Source organism: Crocodylus porosus, unplaced genomic scaffold (assembly GCF_001723895.1).
Source record: "Crocodylus porosus isolate Cpor-Errol unplaced genomic scaffold, CroPor_comp1, whole genome shotgun sequence".
Taxonomy (NCBI): domain Eukaryota; kingdom Metazoa; phylum Chordata; order Crocodylia; family Crocodylidae; genus Crocodylus; species Crocodylus porosus.
In genome coordinates, this window is record NW_017728950.1 from 19,955,313 (window position 1) to 19,972,392 (window position 17,080).

The 17,080-nt window shown below is 44.5% G+C and overlaps 1 protein-coding gene across 7 annotated transcripts in view; it reads right to left on the reverse strand.

Annotated features, from left to right (window-relative positions):
* Positions 1 to 8,095, reverse strand: part of PCGF3 (polycomb group ring finger 3) — a 149,972-nt gene extending 141,877 nt beyond the window's left edge. The window contains exons 1-3 of one of the 7 annotated variants that reach the window (XM_019554849.1): positions 8,037 to 8,095; positions 2,003 to 2,229; positions 1,182 to 1,224 (exon numbers count right to left, since the gene is read on the reverse strand). Coding sequence is in view for 6 of the 7 variants with exons in the window: in XM_019554854.1 (XP_019410399.1) it covers positions 8,037 to 8,039 (3 nt within the window). In the remaining variant the exon portion in view is untranslated. The remainder of the gene's footprint in view (positions 1 to 1,181; positions 1,225 to 2,002; positions 2,230 to 8,036) is intronic. The other 6 variants (XM_019554854.1, XM_019554850.1, XM_019554852.1 and 3 more) reach the window with 6 other exon arrangements.
* Positions 8,096 to 17,080: the final 8,985 nt, after the last annotated feature.

The window sequence follows — 17,080 nt, forward strand, 5'->3', positions numbered from 1 at the left end:
GCCACACTCCCTCCCTCACCATGGGGACCTTGATCTGACCCAATACTAGCTGGACGCTGCTCTCCAAGCCGCTGGGTTGCATACTGACAAGTGGATAGGTATCATTCAATATGGCTGGTTAACAATCAGCCATTGGTATCGGCCAAAAAAAATCTTTATTGGTGCTCCCCCAGTAAATTCCTTCCTGACCCCAAATATGGCAATCTGTCCGATCTTGAGCAGAGAGGTAAGACCCTCTATGCCAGGAACCTCTGGCTGCAAGTTCCAGCACACCTCACTCAAAATCCTCAGCCCTGCAGCCAACCCCCAATGTTTCCAAGGAAGTAAACCTCCCCTCCCCCCCCCAGCAGTACACATAGTAACAAAAGGGGGAAAAAAATTCCCAGAATTCCTAGAATGCAAAGCCCAAAAGCACAGGAAATATCCAGAGCAGAGCACAGATGTACTATTCCTAAATCATCCCTGACCAGTGCAATCCAATCTCTTCTTAAAACACCTCCAGTGATGGGGGTACTAATGCGAGTACTGGAAGACTTTCACAATAGATTATCCAGCCAGTGATGCCAGTTCCCAAAGCCATAGTTACTGCTTTGATATAAAAACTTTGCCAATAACCAAGAGATTTGGAGACAACACTGATGATGATATTCCATAACAGCCAGATCTTCAAGACTATCCCACTGTTTGTATATCAATAACCCAAAAAAATATTCCAGTTGAGCAACTACCAAGGGTACTTGAAGCATACTGTGCTATATCCATTCTATAGAAAGAAAACCCTTCATGGAAGGAGTGAGGGGTTAGGTAGATTTACTGTCACCATGGGCTTCCCATGATGTTGCTCTCTCTCAGCATTAATGCCAAACAGAAAGTTAGGAAGTCTGTTTGAGACCTCTTGCAGTAAACTGAATATTGTCAAGGTAACAGTAACTCTACTGTAGATGCCTCTCTGAACAGAAGGTTTCCAAATAGTGTTAAGTACAGCACTATTTTTCAGTGTAGATCACAGACACACTACTTAGAAGTCATGAGCTTTTTGGTTCAGTAGACGTTCTATTCATATCCCACTCATTTTCTGGGACTCTAGTAAAAGGACAGGCAAATGGACACCTGCTGAAGGAATGAATGGCCTTCTTCCCTACATCGTGTTTGTCAAACTGTTTTGGTTATATGAAGCATACCTCTTACAACTTCATTTCTTTTCAAAGGCTGATATCCAGAAACCTGAAAAGACAGAAAAATAATCTGAAAGTTAAAACACTAAAGCTGTCAGAGATGCAGCCAAAGACACAACTGACCCCCAAACTGATCTAATACTATCTATATTTACTTATCTAACAGACAACAATAAAAAGTGCATTTTCATGAAGGGAAAAAGCCTGCCATGGGTTAAAAAAAGGAATCCCAGAAACTCTGTAGACAATGTACTGTAGCATGAAATGTCTTGGCTATACTCACAATATAAAAGGCAAATAGCTCAGAACTCAAATATTCCTCTCTCTCTCTCTAATATACTGACAAGGAAGAATGACAAAAGAAAAAACAACTCAACTAGATCACACATTATATGCTTTACTCAACAAAACAATCATTTCCCATACAAAGTCAAAAGACTTTGGAATGGAGATCACAAAGGAATCGTATTTAATCAACTGTCAAGCTTATTTTGAAAACTACATTGCCATAGTTTTCCAAACTAGTACAAACCTATTTCCAAAAGGAAACAAACTCCCTGTTATATATTTCTACAAAAACTCTAAAAACAAAAAAAAAAAAACCCTGTTGAAGGTTTTTACTCCTTACATATTATAAAAGAGAATAAAGTCATATGCAATCATTTGAGTTTGACAAAAGAACACCATTTTTTTTTAGTAAGCTAGCTCCAAACAATGTTCAGATAATAAAGACAAATAATAATACCTCCCTCCTCCATATTCATTGTTATGAATCAAATAAATACCCTTTTGTCTAAGGAATTTAAAAGGAAAAAAAAACAACACACCACAATGATGTGCAGTGAAAACACCACCACTGCATTCAAACAGCAGCCAGGATGCAATGCAATTGAAGAACCTATTGGCAATCCCTGTGGAAACTCCTTTGCTGGCTGCATTCATAGAAGAATTCATCACCACAGCATTATGGAAAAGGGAAGGATGTCATGTGTGTCTGTGCTGGAAGAAGGGATTCACAACAGGTATCACTTGATAACTGGCTCCATTCCTCCAGCTAAATAAAAAAACCAGAATAGTCAACATTAATGCTGACAAAAACATTCTATTGCAATTAAAAAAATAAAATATATTTATTTATAGAAGTAGATCAAGTGTTTTAAAAATACTTCACTTTACAAACCAAACCTTTAAAGAACAAGGTAATTCTGGTATCAAAAAGGAGCTAAGATTCTCTCCTTACAACGTTCTGGATCAGGACAGAGATGCAGAGCATCACTTTGGAACAGACACAAACAGGTTATGAGATGAGCTAGGAGGTCCACTAGGGTCTGAGTATGTTCTTCATAGAGAAGTAGGGCTGGAAGGAACCTCTGGAGGTCATCTTGTTCAGTGTTTCTCAACCAGTGGGTTGCAAGAATATGTGCAAAGGTCGTGAGCAAGTCCCAGAAAACACACGCAAAAGCATGCATTTCCCTTTGCAGGCTGGCAGTGTTCCAGCCTGCAAAGGGCTGCTTGGGACAATTGGAGGCAACGAGCGCACATCCATTTGCACATGCAGATGCACGTGTCCAGCACACAGTGAGGCTGGGTCATGGGCTGCTGGACACAGGTAAGTGTATGGGGAGCAGGGTTGAAGGTCCAGAGAACTGGGGTGTAAGTGCACGTGTGTGGCAGGGCAGAAGGAGGGAAGGCACCTGGCTCTTTGGCAGGGGAAGGGGACAGTCCGTCACAGCAGGGAGCTGCATGCCTGGGCCGGTGCCCATACATGAAAGGGCCTGCACTCGCTGCTTAGGGGGGCGGGATGGGGGCAGCACTCACTGCTTGAGCTCCCCCAGCAACAGACCTGTAAACAGATATTGTATTTATTTTGGAATAAACCATATTATCCCAGGACAAAGTGCAGTCATTCAGACATCCAATGTCCACTGTCTCAAGGTAAATGCTATAAAGGTTCATGGGATAAGAATTACTAACAGTTTATCTTGGAGCATCACCAAATCCATCTGTGCGATTGTCCTGGGATTGCATCATTAAATTAATGGTAGAAAAGCCAATATTCAGCCATTCATGAATATTCCCAATTGAAATGGTGTTGTGTGTACATACTTATCCTGGGACATTTGTTTTCCAGGACAAATGCAGGCACAACTTCTGTTCCTAGGCCTAGAGCTGCAATTCTAAGAATTAATTACTTTGAGCCAAAATAAAAGGTTATGACATCTAGAGCTCTCTGCAGTTGAACTGGGCTAATACAACACACAGATTTTCCAAGACATATCATTCTTCACTAACAAAGATAGGAACTGAAAGAGATTAAAACCTGTCTCAGAGAAGCAAAAATAAAACACAGATGAAGCTATCCCTTTAAGCTTGTATTTACATAAGAAGGACAAGTAGAGTACTCAGCAGATTTTAAAAACTCAGAGGAGTATAGATACAAGAAGACTTGGAGCCCTTTGAAAACTTCACCTTTTTCAAAAAGGGCAGCAGCTGGTATATTTTAATTGTTGTGTGTGCATTAGCTGAGAACCACTCAAATGCAGCAATGAGAAAAGCACAAACTAATCAAGAAAATATTTAATTTTATTAGAAAATGTTAAGTCATGAAATAAAAATAACCAAGCCATAAGGGAAATACAGAGTACCGGAGCAAGCGACTAACATAAGAGGGATGGGGGTGAGGAGGGGAATGCAACTAGGTTACAGAAAATAAAATGTTAGCCTACTACAAATACAGAGACACCAATTCAGAGAGAAGCCTATTTTTGTAAAGCATAATAAACTGAAAAATTACACTTTGAATATTAACGGTCTTAACAAGAGTAATAAACAGAGAGAGGAAGGTGCCACAAGGCATTAAAGATGAGTACCAGGTCTTGGCTTTCTCCAAGAAACCCACCTTAAAAAGAGGAATAGTTAGAACATACATGCTATACTGGGATCTAAACCGGGATGTAGCCCCTTTTCTGCCTCTTCTAGAGCATCTTGCTGAGGTTCTGGCTGCACTACTCCCCACACCTTTTCTTTTATGCAGTCCCATCTGTGGCCCTACCAAGTCATGGGACCTCTGGGTCAACCTCCTTCTGGCTCTGGCCAAGCTCTCCACCTAACCAGACCAGGAAGAAAGTTCTGGCCAGGGAGAACCTGAGCAAGGGTGGAGCTGTCTTCCAGTCACTCCTCCACTCACATCTCTGGGTAGTTTCATAGGCTCTCTCAGTTCACTGGCCAGTGTGCTCTGCTCCATGTCCCCTTCTAGATACTTTGTTATTTACCTATGGCCCTTATTCCCTTCCCTGTTTTCTTTTTATTTATCCCAAGCAATTAGCTGTTACATTCCTAGTGACCTCCATTTTTAAGGAAGGTTTAGGGTTTGTATTTTTTTGGTGGGCCTGGGCCCACAATAGCTTCAATGTTACAAATAGGCCTGCCTCTGACAGTGGCAGAAATAGATGCTATAAAAGGGAGAAATCTCTAGAGTGACCCATGCCCCACCTATTCAATACCCTCCCAGGCATCCACCATGGTTGGTATAGAGATGCTACAGGCACCATCTCCAACCATTCTGTTTAACAGCCATTACTAGATCTATCACCCATGAATTTATCAAGTCCCTTTTTTAAAACTGGTTATGCCATTTGCCTCCAGCACCTCCTGTGGCAATGGATTCCACAAGTTAACTACGCATTACATAAAAAGTACTCCCACTTGTTAGATTTAAATCTATCACCTACTAATTTCAGCAGGTGCCCCCTATTCCAGTATTCTAGGACCAAGTGAACGGCAGGTCCCTGTTCACTTGGTCCATACTCTTCATGATTTTATAGACCTTTAACATGTTCCCCCTCAGCCATATTTTCAAGCTGAACAGTCCTTAACCTTTTTAGTCTTTCCTGACATGGCAACTATTCCAGGACCCTGATCATTTTGGTTGTTTGAGGTATGAAGGAGAGATGACCATGACAACAGTAGAGCAGGCTGGAAAACAGGGGGTTAACAGCTCCTGGCCAAAAGACTCTAGGGACTGAAAGAAGTGGAGAAACTGTAGGAAGCTGGAAAGACTGGAAAGAGAACCACTGAGTATTTTGGGGGGTTCTCAAAGCTGTGTGGCCTGAATTGAGGACAGAGGGACTATTTAATCCCTTTGGAGACAAACAGAGTCTCTGGCTGGCTGGCCTTTGCCCCAATAAATGCCTTTACCAAAAAGACTGTTTGCTGTGCTACTTGAAACTGTAGGTTCCATTGGGTTGCCCTAATGGAGGTGTAGTTCCTCTCTCAGAATAAGAATTGGATGCTAGCTCCTTGAGTCAGGGCCACAGAGAATCAGAGATAGCAAGGGATGAAGAGCTGGGGTCTCAGCATGGGAAAGAGCTCAGGTTCCTGCCTTGTTCTAGAAGCCATGGCGGGGCTGGCTAAAGGGTACTCTCAGAGACCAAACAAAGCCGCATTGGCACAAGCAAACACCCATTGGAAGGCACTCTATGAGACACCGTACCAAATTAGGACTAGAGGTCGTTCTTCACCAAGCTATGTCAAACTTTAGAAAAAATTAAAGAGAGAAATGTTCTTTTGGGAGGAGATTAACTGGGTTATGGACTCAAAAGCAGTCAGGTCTGATAGAAGTATAACAAACTCTGGAAAATAAGACATAGCACTACAATTATTAGTAGAAAAAAAAATCATGAAATTTTATGACTCCTGGAGAAATTCAAATCCAAAAGAAAGATTTATCTGTTTATTCAACACCACATTTATATACAGGCACGCACATAAAAATAGATATAATCCTGACTTCCAAATCATTATTTGACAACATTAAATCAGCAAAAGGTGGTGGAATTGTCTAGTCTGGCAATGGAACAGTACAGTTTTTTGATGGGTGATGTATTAGAGGTTGGGAGACTACATGCAAAATGAAACAAGCGAATATCCCACTTCTATAAGTTCGGAATCTTTCCTGGCCAATTAAAGAGAAAATTGAGCTACTTTTCACTGTAATATAAATTAAAATTTTAAAAAATTATATTTTATGGGATGCTTTCAAGGTAATGAGAGGCAACCTAATAAGTAGTCTCACTTGAGAAAGATTAGAAGACAGGAAATGCAAAATTTAAGCATTGTGGTAAAGATATTTAAAAAAATAAAATAAATAACAGACCAATGACAAAAAAAAAAAATGATCACAGAAAGCATGTAAAAAATTAATAGAAAGAAACTAAAACAAGTTATATTTGTTAGGAACTGAAATGGCTGGAAGAATACTTTGCTATACAAAACAGCTATATTATGAAAAGAGAAACGAACATGATAAACTATTAGCATATATTAAAAAAGGATAAATAGATCATTATAAATATTAACAAGTAACTACTTCATTAAAATACTTTCGGGTCAATGTAAATAAAAAATGGTAGGACTTGTACAGCTGCAATTATACTCCTTTCACTGAAAGAATCAAAATAGACATCAAAAACTGGTTTAAATGATTTGGTAACTAACCTCGTAACTAGACAGAATTGCAGCACTTAATTTGAGCAGGAATATTCATTTTAATTTTCTATTCCAAACTATACTTATTATAGTGCCAACAAATATTTTAGGTGACTGGCAGACTATGATAAATTTATTTGAGGAAATAAGAAACTGGATAAAAAAATTCCATACTGCAAGACTTCAGCAAAAGAGAGGATCAATTATTCCAAACATTAAAAGGTTGCTGTTAAGCCAATCCATTTAGAAATGTGATATACTGCAATGGTTCCCAATCTGTGGTATGGACATCACCACTGGTACACAGACAACCTGTCAATGGTATGTGTTAAACAGATTTATTATTACTTTATACAACAATTTTGCTGGTGGTAGTTAAGGTTATAACGTTGTAAATTGGTCGTGCACAATCTATCAAGAGCTTTGTAACCACTGGTGTACTGGATAATACCAATTCACAGTAGGCACTGGGTAAAAAGAGAAAATATACTGTCCAGCCAAACTTAATATATTACCATGAAAAAGAAATCTTCTAGACCAAATTCTACATATAAATCACCCCTGTATGAAAACAAAAATGAAAACCTGAGATAACACATATAAGAAGCTAAGAACGTATCTATCACCTTTAGCACCATAATGCAGAATTTAATTGTGATAATATATTAGGTAGCTTTAATATGTGGGAACATACCAATATCTTTTTAGACAGTTATTCAGAGAAAACATATTTAGAACCTGCATCATACTGCAGGCAACATCAAAATCCCGTTTTTCCAGTTTCTGCAACCGAAATACTTAGGCCCCCCCTCACATGCAGGTAAAGATGTGATGGGATTGAATGTGCAATCTGCACTCTCCTGGCACTGGCAAGAAGTAAGCTCCTGCAGCTGGACGCCACCTCAGTTGAGGGGCTCCCAGTTGTGGGGGCACCCCACACACCCTGGAGCTGAGGGATCACAAAAGCCACAATCCCCATGGCCCAGTGGTTTCACACTGGACACTGTGCCCCACTGTGGCTGGAAGCCCAGTCAGCTGACAGGGCTCCTAGCTGCAAGGGAAACTGTGTTACATGTGCACATTAAAGCTCAATAGCAACCAGCTATAAAGTTAGTACACATTTTGGATATCTATCTTTGAAGTTGGCTAGAGCTTTTTATGGTGTGATAAGTATGTTGCATATATAGCAGGTCTTAAAGGTAACTGTGCAATTAACCAGATAATTGTGCAATACCCGTCATGTGCAGAGGGGTCCTAAATCATTATCTTGTGGCTACAAGAATTACAACTGCAAAAGCTGGAAAGCAGTGATACCCTTTTAACTCACTGACAGGTTTCAAGAAGTTTGGGAAGTTTTAGTAATGAAAGTCTTACCATAGAATCAGACAGAAGTAGGGCTGGAAGGGCCCTCCATAGGTCATCTACTCCAACAATCCCCTGTCTGAGGCAGGATCATCCCTATCCAAACCAAAGTCTGTTTCACAGGGGAGACTGAAAAAGAGAGAGAGAGATGCTTACTTAGAAGTTTGGTGGAAATCCGTTAAAAAAGAATCTCCAGCCTCCAAACAAAACATTTTGAAAAGCATTTTTGAATACTGAAGTCTGAGTTAACACTTAAAAATTAGTATGAAATAAATTAAAAATATAAAAAGCAGAGATGAACAGAAAACAGCAAGATTTGTATTTTGCAGAGTTCTGAGGAAAAAGAGTGAATTATTATGCCAAGATCAAGAAACATAAAGGAATTGTCACAGACTAAATAAGAAAAGAACATATGACTTCTGCAGACACCAACTTGGGTTAAAGGAACATGGAAAATGAATATCTGTCTTTATATTTTGGGAGACTCTATGCATCTTTAAATGTTATATTTGTTATTTGATAAGATGGTTAAAGTGATGTTGATATTTCAACTTCTATTTTAGTAAGACATCTATTATTAGCAACACAGATATGATCACTTTTTACATTAGGATTTTATGCAAAAATAGAATTCTTTGTGAATATGCTAGATATGCTATGCAGGCTTCATTTTGCTAGCCTTTTTTCTTTTTTCAGTTTCAAGCTGTGATACCACCTTTGACAACTCTTCTCCTTTTCTCCTAAGCACCAGCTCCACAAGAGCAGTCATTCAGGTATAGTTTACTTACACACTTACCTGATATACATATAATTCATTTAACTGCAGAACAAAATGCTAGTCCCAATTTTCCTCTATTGCTTAAATCAAAGCTGTTCAACTGGTGCACATGGGCCACAAGAGGCTCACAAGGATTTAAGCTGCAGCCCCCAGGGCTCTCGCTCAGTTGTCAATCCCTTCAGAATCTCTGGGCTCCCCCTTCCTCCCCCAACTAATGCTTCCTGTCCTTCTCCAAGAGCAGGGGTGTAGGTCTGTGCAAATAGATAAGCACTCGATTCGGATTTGGTCGATTCAAAGGACAGCAATTCAATTCAGAGATTCGGATCACTGCCCTGAATTGATTTGGCCAAATCGGCTTCCAAATCGGAGCCGAATCTTCTGACCGGCTGGGAAGAGGCAGACAGCCGGGAGGCTGCAGGTTCTCCCGTGGCTCCTCCGGCTGTGCCTGCCTCTCCACAGGGTGTGGGGGGAGCCAGGGGAGAAGCCCCAAAGACTGCCCTGCCCTGCCCAGCCCCACCCCCCGCCTAGTACCAGCACTTAAAAAAACCCTGCACTCACTGGCTGTAGGAGCAGCGATTTGGGGCCTCTGGGTGCTCGTGGCAGAGCCTCCCCCATGCAGCACAGGGCATTGGGGATCCCCCCCACACTTGGTACCCACATGGCAGTTGCCCCATGGTGTGGGTACAGAGCAGCTCAGCAGGGTGCCGTGTGCTGCCGGGCTCTGGCTGACTATTGGAGACGCCCCAGCTCTCAGACAGCATGCAATGCCCTGCCAAGCTGCGTTGCACCCACACCATGGGGCAGCTGCCATGTGGGGCAGCCATGGGGGATTGTCCCATGGCTACCCCAGCCATGCCTGCCTCTGCCCCACTGTGGGGAGCTGCCAGGGCTATGCCCTGCTGCCGCTTGCCCAGCCGGCATGGGGGGGGGGTGTGGAATGTGGCACAGCAGTGCTGCAAGTAGGAGCTATGCCCTGCTACTGCTTGCCCCCTTCCACCTGGAGCAAGCTGTGCCTGTATCCTGCCCTGGCTGGGCAAGCAGCAGCAGGCAGAGCGCCCGCTCCCAGCACTACCCTGCCCACATCACGTGCACCCCCCGGTTCCCCTCCCTGAGTAACATGCCCCCACCCCACCCTGGCTGGGCAGCTTGTCCCAGCCCCAATCCCTCACTTCTCCATCCCCAGACTTCCCAGGTGGAGGCAGCTGCCACTTGCCTGTTTAATCTATGATCAAATCTCCGCATCAGCCAAATCTTTTTCCGAATCTATTCGGAGCTTTTACCCAGCCTCCCGATTTAATTCGGATTCAGAGATTCAGTCCCTGGATTGCACCAAATCTTCTCCAAATCAAATCAGCTACCAAAGCTTTGCACATCTCTAGAGGGGTGGGCAATTATGGCAACTGGAGGGCTGCCTAACGAGCTTTGGTGAACTGTCAAGGGCCACAAGGGTAGCCCAGCCCTTTGACAGGTGCTCTGGCCCCTGGTCTCCGTCCTGGGACAAGAAGTCCTACCCCTAATCCCCTGACCTTTGCCACCCTTAGTCCTTCCCCTTTATTCCAGAAGTACCGCTGCTGTTCCCACTTCACCTGCCTGTCCCATGCCCACCCAGCAGGGTTTTATGTGCAGCCGAGCTTCTTCATGTCCCCCTCCATCCATGCACTCCCCTACCCAGCCATGCTGGAGCAGGACCAAAGTGAGTTGCAGGCAGAACCTGCCCCCACCCTGCTCCCCTCAACTGCAGCTTCCCCTCCCTACCTGCTGCCTGTAATGCTGCAGCAGAGACTGGAGGAGTCAAGGGGAGCTCAGCAGTTCCCTGGTTGGCTGCATCAGTGGCAGCAGCAGCCCTACCTGGAAGCTGCGCCCACTGGCCAGAGCTGCAGCCCTCCAGCAGGGATGCTGGGACCGCAGCACACACTGCCCCAGGTGCCAGCAGGCAGGACTTGGTCCCATGAGAAGCGCAGCAGGGACAGCCACCGGCTGGATGTGTGCCTACCTATGGGCCCAATCCAAACAGTTAGCAAACCTATTTTGTCCACTTCTGCCCTAGAGTCTGAGCCAAGCACAAGACAAAATGGGAGTCATGGGGGAGAAGGGAGATCACACTTAAGTAGAGCAGCAGCGGGCGGGCACCTACTTAAGCAGCATGAGGGATGCTTGTGTGGAGCAGCAGTGGGGGCACAGCTGGATGGCATGCATCCCAAGTAGCCTGCAGCTCACCTGGTGCAGACCCCAGAGGCTTACTAGTTGAACAGCCCTGGCTTAGAACATAGACGCACGTAGTTACACGCAAAGTGTCTTTCAACCGTACTGTATGCTCTATAATTTAAGTGTACTTGAGTTAATTGCATGCCAATTGTAACAGTCAACTTTTTAAATAACTGTCATCGGCTCAACTGAAACAAACAAAGAAGAGGAATCAACCATGAAAAGGCTGCTACTGGCCTCAAAAAAAAAAAAACAAAACAAAAAAAAAAAAATCAAGTGTGATGTCAGTTTCAGGGCTACTAACCCAATAGCACTGAGGGTATTGTCATAAATAAGCATTATGTACATTGAACTTGAATAAGTGTATAAACTTTTTAAGTCTGGCATGGTTCTTTGGTTAGATGTGATTTTTTTTTTTTATTAAACTGAGTAGTTGGAAAAAAGTTCTTAGCAAGCTTTTGGGCACAATAACCTTTCCTCAGGCATAGGGAGTCTCTGCTCCCACATTTCTTGTTTTACAAGAGAAACCCGTGGATTTTGCCATTTTGCAAGAAGCTCCCTGCAGGCTGGCAGAGTTCCAGCCTGCAGGGAACTGGGAGGAAGGCAGCACCGAGTGCATGGACATGGACATGGCCCCAGGCAGCTCAAGAGAGCAGCTCCAGCAGGTAAAGGGGAGGGGGGAGGGGGAAGAGGGAGCTGGGTAGGGCTGAGGCTCCCACCCAGCCAAGTGGGGCTTGGGGCCCGGGGCTGCAATGCACAGCTGCAGGGCCCCAGCAGGGAGCAGGACAGAGCTACGGGTGGTCCGTCCGGGGCAGGAGGAAGGGGAGGCCTGGTTTCCCGCTGCTGCGTGTGCTCCCGGGGAGGGGGGGGACCTACACCTCCCAGATCTCTTTGCAAGGCAGGCATAGGCTGTGGGCTAAGACTCCAGCCCTGCTTCCTGCCCCTGAGGCCTCCAGAGCCCGGTGGGCACGACTGGGAACAGTGAGGCTGCGTGGGGATCTCCTCACTGCTGCTCCCCTCTCTTCCCTAGCCCCCTAGCAATTCCCTTCCTGCACCTGCCACTGCTTTGAGGGGCACCGCCCCACACACAGGAGGTGTGTGTCACCTGGACGGGAGTGAGGCAGGTGAAGCAAGCAGTGGCGAGGAGATCCCCACACAGCTCTGCTGCTGCGCCAAGTCATGCCCACCGGGCTCCAGGCGCCCTGGGGGAGGAAAGCAGGGCACCAGGGAACAGTGGCTAGCAGCTTCTCCACATGGCTCCGCTGTTCCCTGCCGCCCTGCTTCTTTTCCCTGGGGCCTCCAGAGCTTGGAGGATGCGGCCTGGTACAGCAAGCAGCAGTGGAGCCATGCAAGGATCTCTTGCCACTGCTTGACCCCTCCACTGCCCTGGCAACGTAGAGGTCATAGGGGGCGGAAGCTTGAGCCCGAAGCCTGCACCTGCCCCGCATACAGATCTGGGGGATGCAGGAGTGTGCACAGTGGCAGGGGGCTGGCCCACCCAAGCCCGCGGCAAGGGGGAGCAGGGGCAGGGGGCTACAGAACTGAGTCCATAGCCCTGGCAACTGGGGGCCCCCTCTGGCAGGGCTGTGGGAACAGAGCTGTGGGTGAGGGTGCTTTGATTTAAATAACAGATTTTGGGGTTTGTAGCAGTGAATTTGGTTTTGGTTTGGGGTTTTTTGTTTGTTTTTAAGTCAGGGAAAACCAGAATCCCTGGTGAACAACTTGCCACAGACCTGACCCTTATACAGCCCAAGACAAAGAACACCTGGACTCTACCTTTGGGCCCCGGCCCCACTGTATATAAATTGCTTCTGCCTCTGTAACCACCCTGACACTCGTAAAAAACAAAGCTTATGTTACAACCTCAGTCCTGTGCAAGACAGCTATACTTGCACTTAAAAACAACCCTGTTATTGTCTTACAACAGGCTGATAAAGTGGGCGCTGCTATCATGGGCAAAACAGCATACAGACAGACAGATAACTTTGCAAGTCTTACAAAACTCCTGATCGTGGAAGAACATGAAAAAAGAAAAAAAAAATAAGCTCTTAAAAAACTATGTTTAGAAGCACAGGAAAGGACTGATACTTCCACCTCCCAAGAACTCAGGTCAGGTACCTTTTACTAATTACCCAAGATGCACAGACCTGGCAACCAGGATGCCCCACTGTCTCCGTCATTGGTATCATCACGGAGGGGGTTTCTGACTACACTGAGTCTATGCTAATCCTATAACAGGGGTGCTCAACCCCCACGATACAGCTCCATGTCAAGCAGCCTGCAGGGCTCCCCACAGGTCTGGAAATTTGGTGGAACCCACCCCACTATATAATCACTAGAGCTGCCAAACTATTTGAAAGACACAGATTTCCTAAAGAAACTAGGTACCACTGAAATGCTTCCAGCAAACATCATATACATTACTATGGATGTCGCATCTCTGTACACCAACATCCCCCATGAGGAAAGATTACAAGCCTTAAGAAATATTATCCCCCATGATGACACTGCTCGTTTCCATCGCACCCACCTTTGTCCTCACACATGAGCATTTCAGATTTGGAGACTCCTTATGCCTACAAACAGCATGATCATGCTCCCCCCCTGCCATATGCCAAGGTATTTGTGACAGACCTTGAAGTTTGCTTCCTCCACAGCTCCCCTCTCACCACCCTGGTACACTTAAAAGGTGCAATGATATCCTCATATGGACACATGGGAAAGAATTTCTAGAGAAACTCCACTAGGACTTGGTAGCAATTTCCACCTCTAAATCAAGCTGACTTTTGTATATTCCACCAAGAATATTCATTTCCTGGAAACCACTGTGAAGCTTTACAGTAGTCACATCACAGCCACACTGCACCAGAAACCAACCGACTGCTACAGCTACCTCCATACCACCAGCTTTCATCCAAGCACACCACTAGAAGCATCATCTGCAGCACTGGTTCTCAACTAAGGTGCCACAATCCCCTTCTGGGGGGGGGTCATGACATAAATGCAGGTAGGTTGAATTGCCCCACCCACCTCATGTGGAAATAGATTGGGAAAGCAGCTGCAGTTAGAGCCCATGCTCTTTTCATGCGTCTTCCCTGTATGCACCTCCCAGAAACAGAGGCACATCAATCTGACAAAATGTCCCATGCCCCTGTTTCTGGGAGGAGTATGTGGGGTCAGACCAAAAAACTGTGGCAAGGGCATATGCTCCAACCCCAATCCTTTACATGGTTTGGTCAAAGAGGTCAGGCTGAACTGGAGCAGCCCTTTACACTGCTTGTATGGATGAGCCAGACTGGGTGGAAGCAGCCCTTTACAACACCTGGCTTGAAGGAACTGGTCAGGGTACCCCTCCAAAAAAAAGCTGAGAACTACAGGTGCCAGCAGGTAGATAGCCAACTAACTTTAATAGCCACAAGCAAAAGGTAACTTATAAATGGATCAATATTGGAATGGCCAAAGGTTTCAAGTAGAGACCTACAGCAAATCTGTTCCAAGTCCAGTTCTGTTCAGTCTGTTTTATTAATGATTACTGTGCCACAATAGAGCTTCCTGAGCAAATTTTCAGATGGCATGAAGTAGGAAAGGATTACAAACATGCTGAAGGACAGGATTAGAATTCAGAAAGATTATGATGAATTGAAAAGGCGGGGTATAGATGACAGGATAAAGTTCAGTGAAGACCAACTCAAGTTACCATAAGAAGGAAAAATCAAACTCAGATACAGAACAGGTGATAACTGGCTAGGTGACAGCACTGCTGAGAAGGATCTTTGGATCCCATACCAGTACTTGGATGCAACAGTAAAAAAGATAAATGTGGGTTTTTTGGGCTGCATCAGCTGGTGTATTTGGTGCAGGACAAAGGAGATGATGGTACAGTTCTAATAGGTACTGATTAGGCCTCATCTAGAGCACTGTATGCAGTTCTGGGCTCTGCATTTTAAAAAAGGACTAGGAGACACTTCAGCCTGAAAAAGAGAAGGCTGAGAGGCAACTTGTTAGCAGCCTTACTAAGCATCAGGGGAGTACATCAAGGGTTCAATGAACAACTGGTCACCAGAGCCCCCTTGGAGAAAACCAGGAATAATGGCCACAAACTCCTGGAAGACCATTTCAGGCTTAACAGTAGGAAAAACTTCTTCACAGTTAGGGTGTCCAAACTGTGGAATAAACTCCCTCCAGAGATGCTACAATCACCTACCCTGGAAATCTTCAAGAGGAGACTGTATGGTCACCTTGCTGGGGTCACCTGATCCCAGTTGTCTTTCCTGCTTAGTGCAGGTGGGGCTGGACCCAATGAGCTTGTGAGGTCCTTTCCAGCCTCTTACAATCTATCAGTCTATGAATTTATGCTGGTTGCTCCTCCAGATAATTGCAAATGCAAATGGACTTCCTTAGGATATGTTCCAATGCAATTTCAGGTACTGAATTCACGCTAATTGGTTTGCAATTTCCTGTATCCTCCTTTTTGCATTTTTGCAGAGGCAGTATATTGGCCCTTTTCTAGTCCTCTGGAAACTTGCAGCTGATTGCGTGTCTCCCCATAAATATAATCACTAAAGCAGTGCTTCCCAAACTTTCTCAGCATGCCCCCATCTATGGCTCCATGTCCTCAGCATGGCCCCTCACTCCCAACCCACAGCCCCCTACCCTCACAACCCCATCTGGGGTTGCAACCCACAGTTGTGGGGGGGGAAAAAAATCGCTGCACTTAAGGCTTCTAGATCCATTTTATCACTTCCTCCAGTACTCTAGGATGCTTAGTCCTCCCTAATTCTAGCGTATTAAAAAGACACACTTTAATCCTAGTCTTCAGTTTTTTTTTTCAGTTTCTTTGCTGACACTCATAAGAAATTTTTAGCTTTACTGAGCCCAGGATCTCTCTGACACCTGCAGTGCTGCAGCTCATCAGGTCCTGCTGACTTGAATTTGTTCAAACCAATCTCAACCTTCACCTTTACTGTCTATAGATTTTTTTTTATTTTTTTTATTTTATTAACCATCTGGTTGCAGCTTTTTTTTTCTTTTTTTTTTTTTTGGACCAAGGCAAAAGTAGCTGTTGGGTAATTCTGCCTTTCTTGCAACAGTTGTGTCATACTTCCGTAGCACTACAGGGGCCACGCATGTCTGTCCATTCAACGTTTGTAGCACCACAAATGGCATTTGCCTGAGGGCCAATGGTTTGGTCCACTGTCTTAGGGACTAGGTCAGGTATTGGGTGACTTTCTGAAAGAAGCATGTCAATTTTAGGCTTCACTTTGCCCACAGCTATGACTAGTCGAGAAAATACAAAATGTTCTCAGCTACCAGCTACCCCACATCTTAAAAGTCTCTATAAGATACAGGAATGTGGTGCACAGAGCCGCAATCATGCCTCAGAGGAGGAGGAGAGAGAACAACATATGGAAAAAGGACATTTGATGTAAAAATGCACTGCAGGTGTCAGGCAGGTTCTTGGGCTCAGTAAAGTCAGTGGCATAACGAGGACAGGGAGACCAGGGCACTTGCCCCAGGTACTGACTTAAAGTAAAGGGGCATTGGAAAAAAGAAAAAAAGGACAGCTGCTGCTGCAGCCACAGAAATCAGTCACATCAACAACCAAAAGCTGCCCTGTTCATGGTACTTGCCCCAAGCACTTAGTCAAATAATTTTTCTTTCAGTTTACTTGCTTACACTCATAAGAAATTAACTAAAGGCTAGGATTAAGATTTTATTTAAAAACATTAAGAATATCTAAATATTAACTACTCACTGAACATGGTATCGTTCCCTCACCTCCACTGAAGCAGTTTCAATTTTCTAACATTTAACAATTACTGTACATATACTAAGTTTGAACAAAAATATCACACAAGAATCTTCCCTGCAAGGAAGGAGTAAGCCAGTGCTGTTAGCTGCTGCAGAAATTAAATTTTTTTAGCACTTATAACAAACACTATTAAAGGCAGCCCTCCAAAAATCTTTATGTTGTCATCTTCAGTCTCCACAGCACAGTGGTCCAAAGACTCTGCTACTGCTCTTTTTCCCCTCAAAGCCTGAGCAGAACTGAACACTTATTTCACTGCCATTC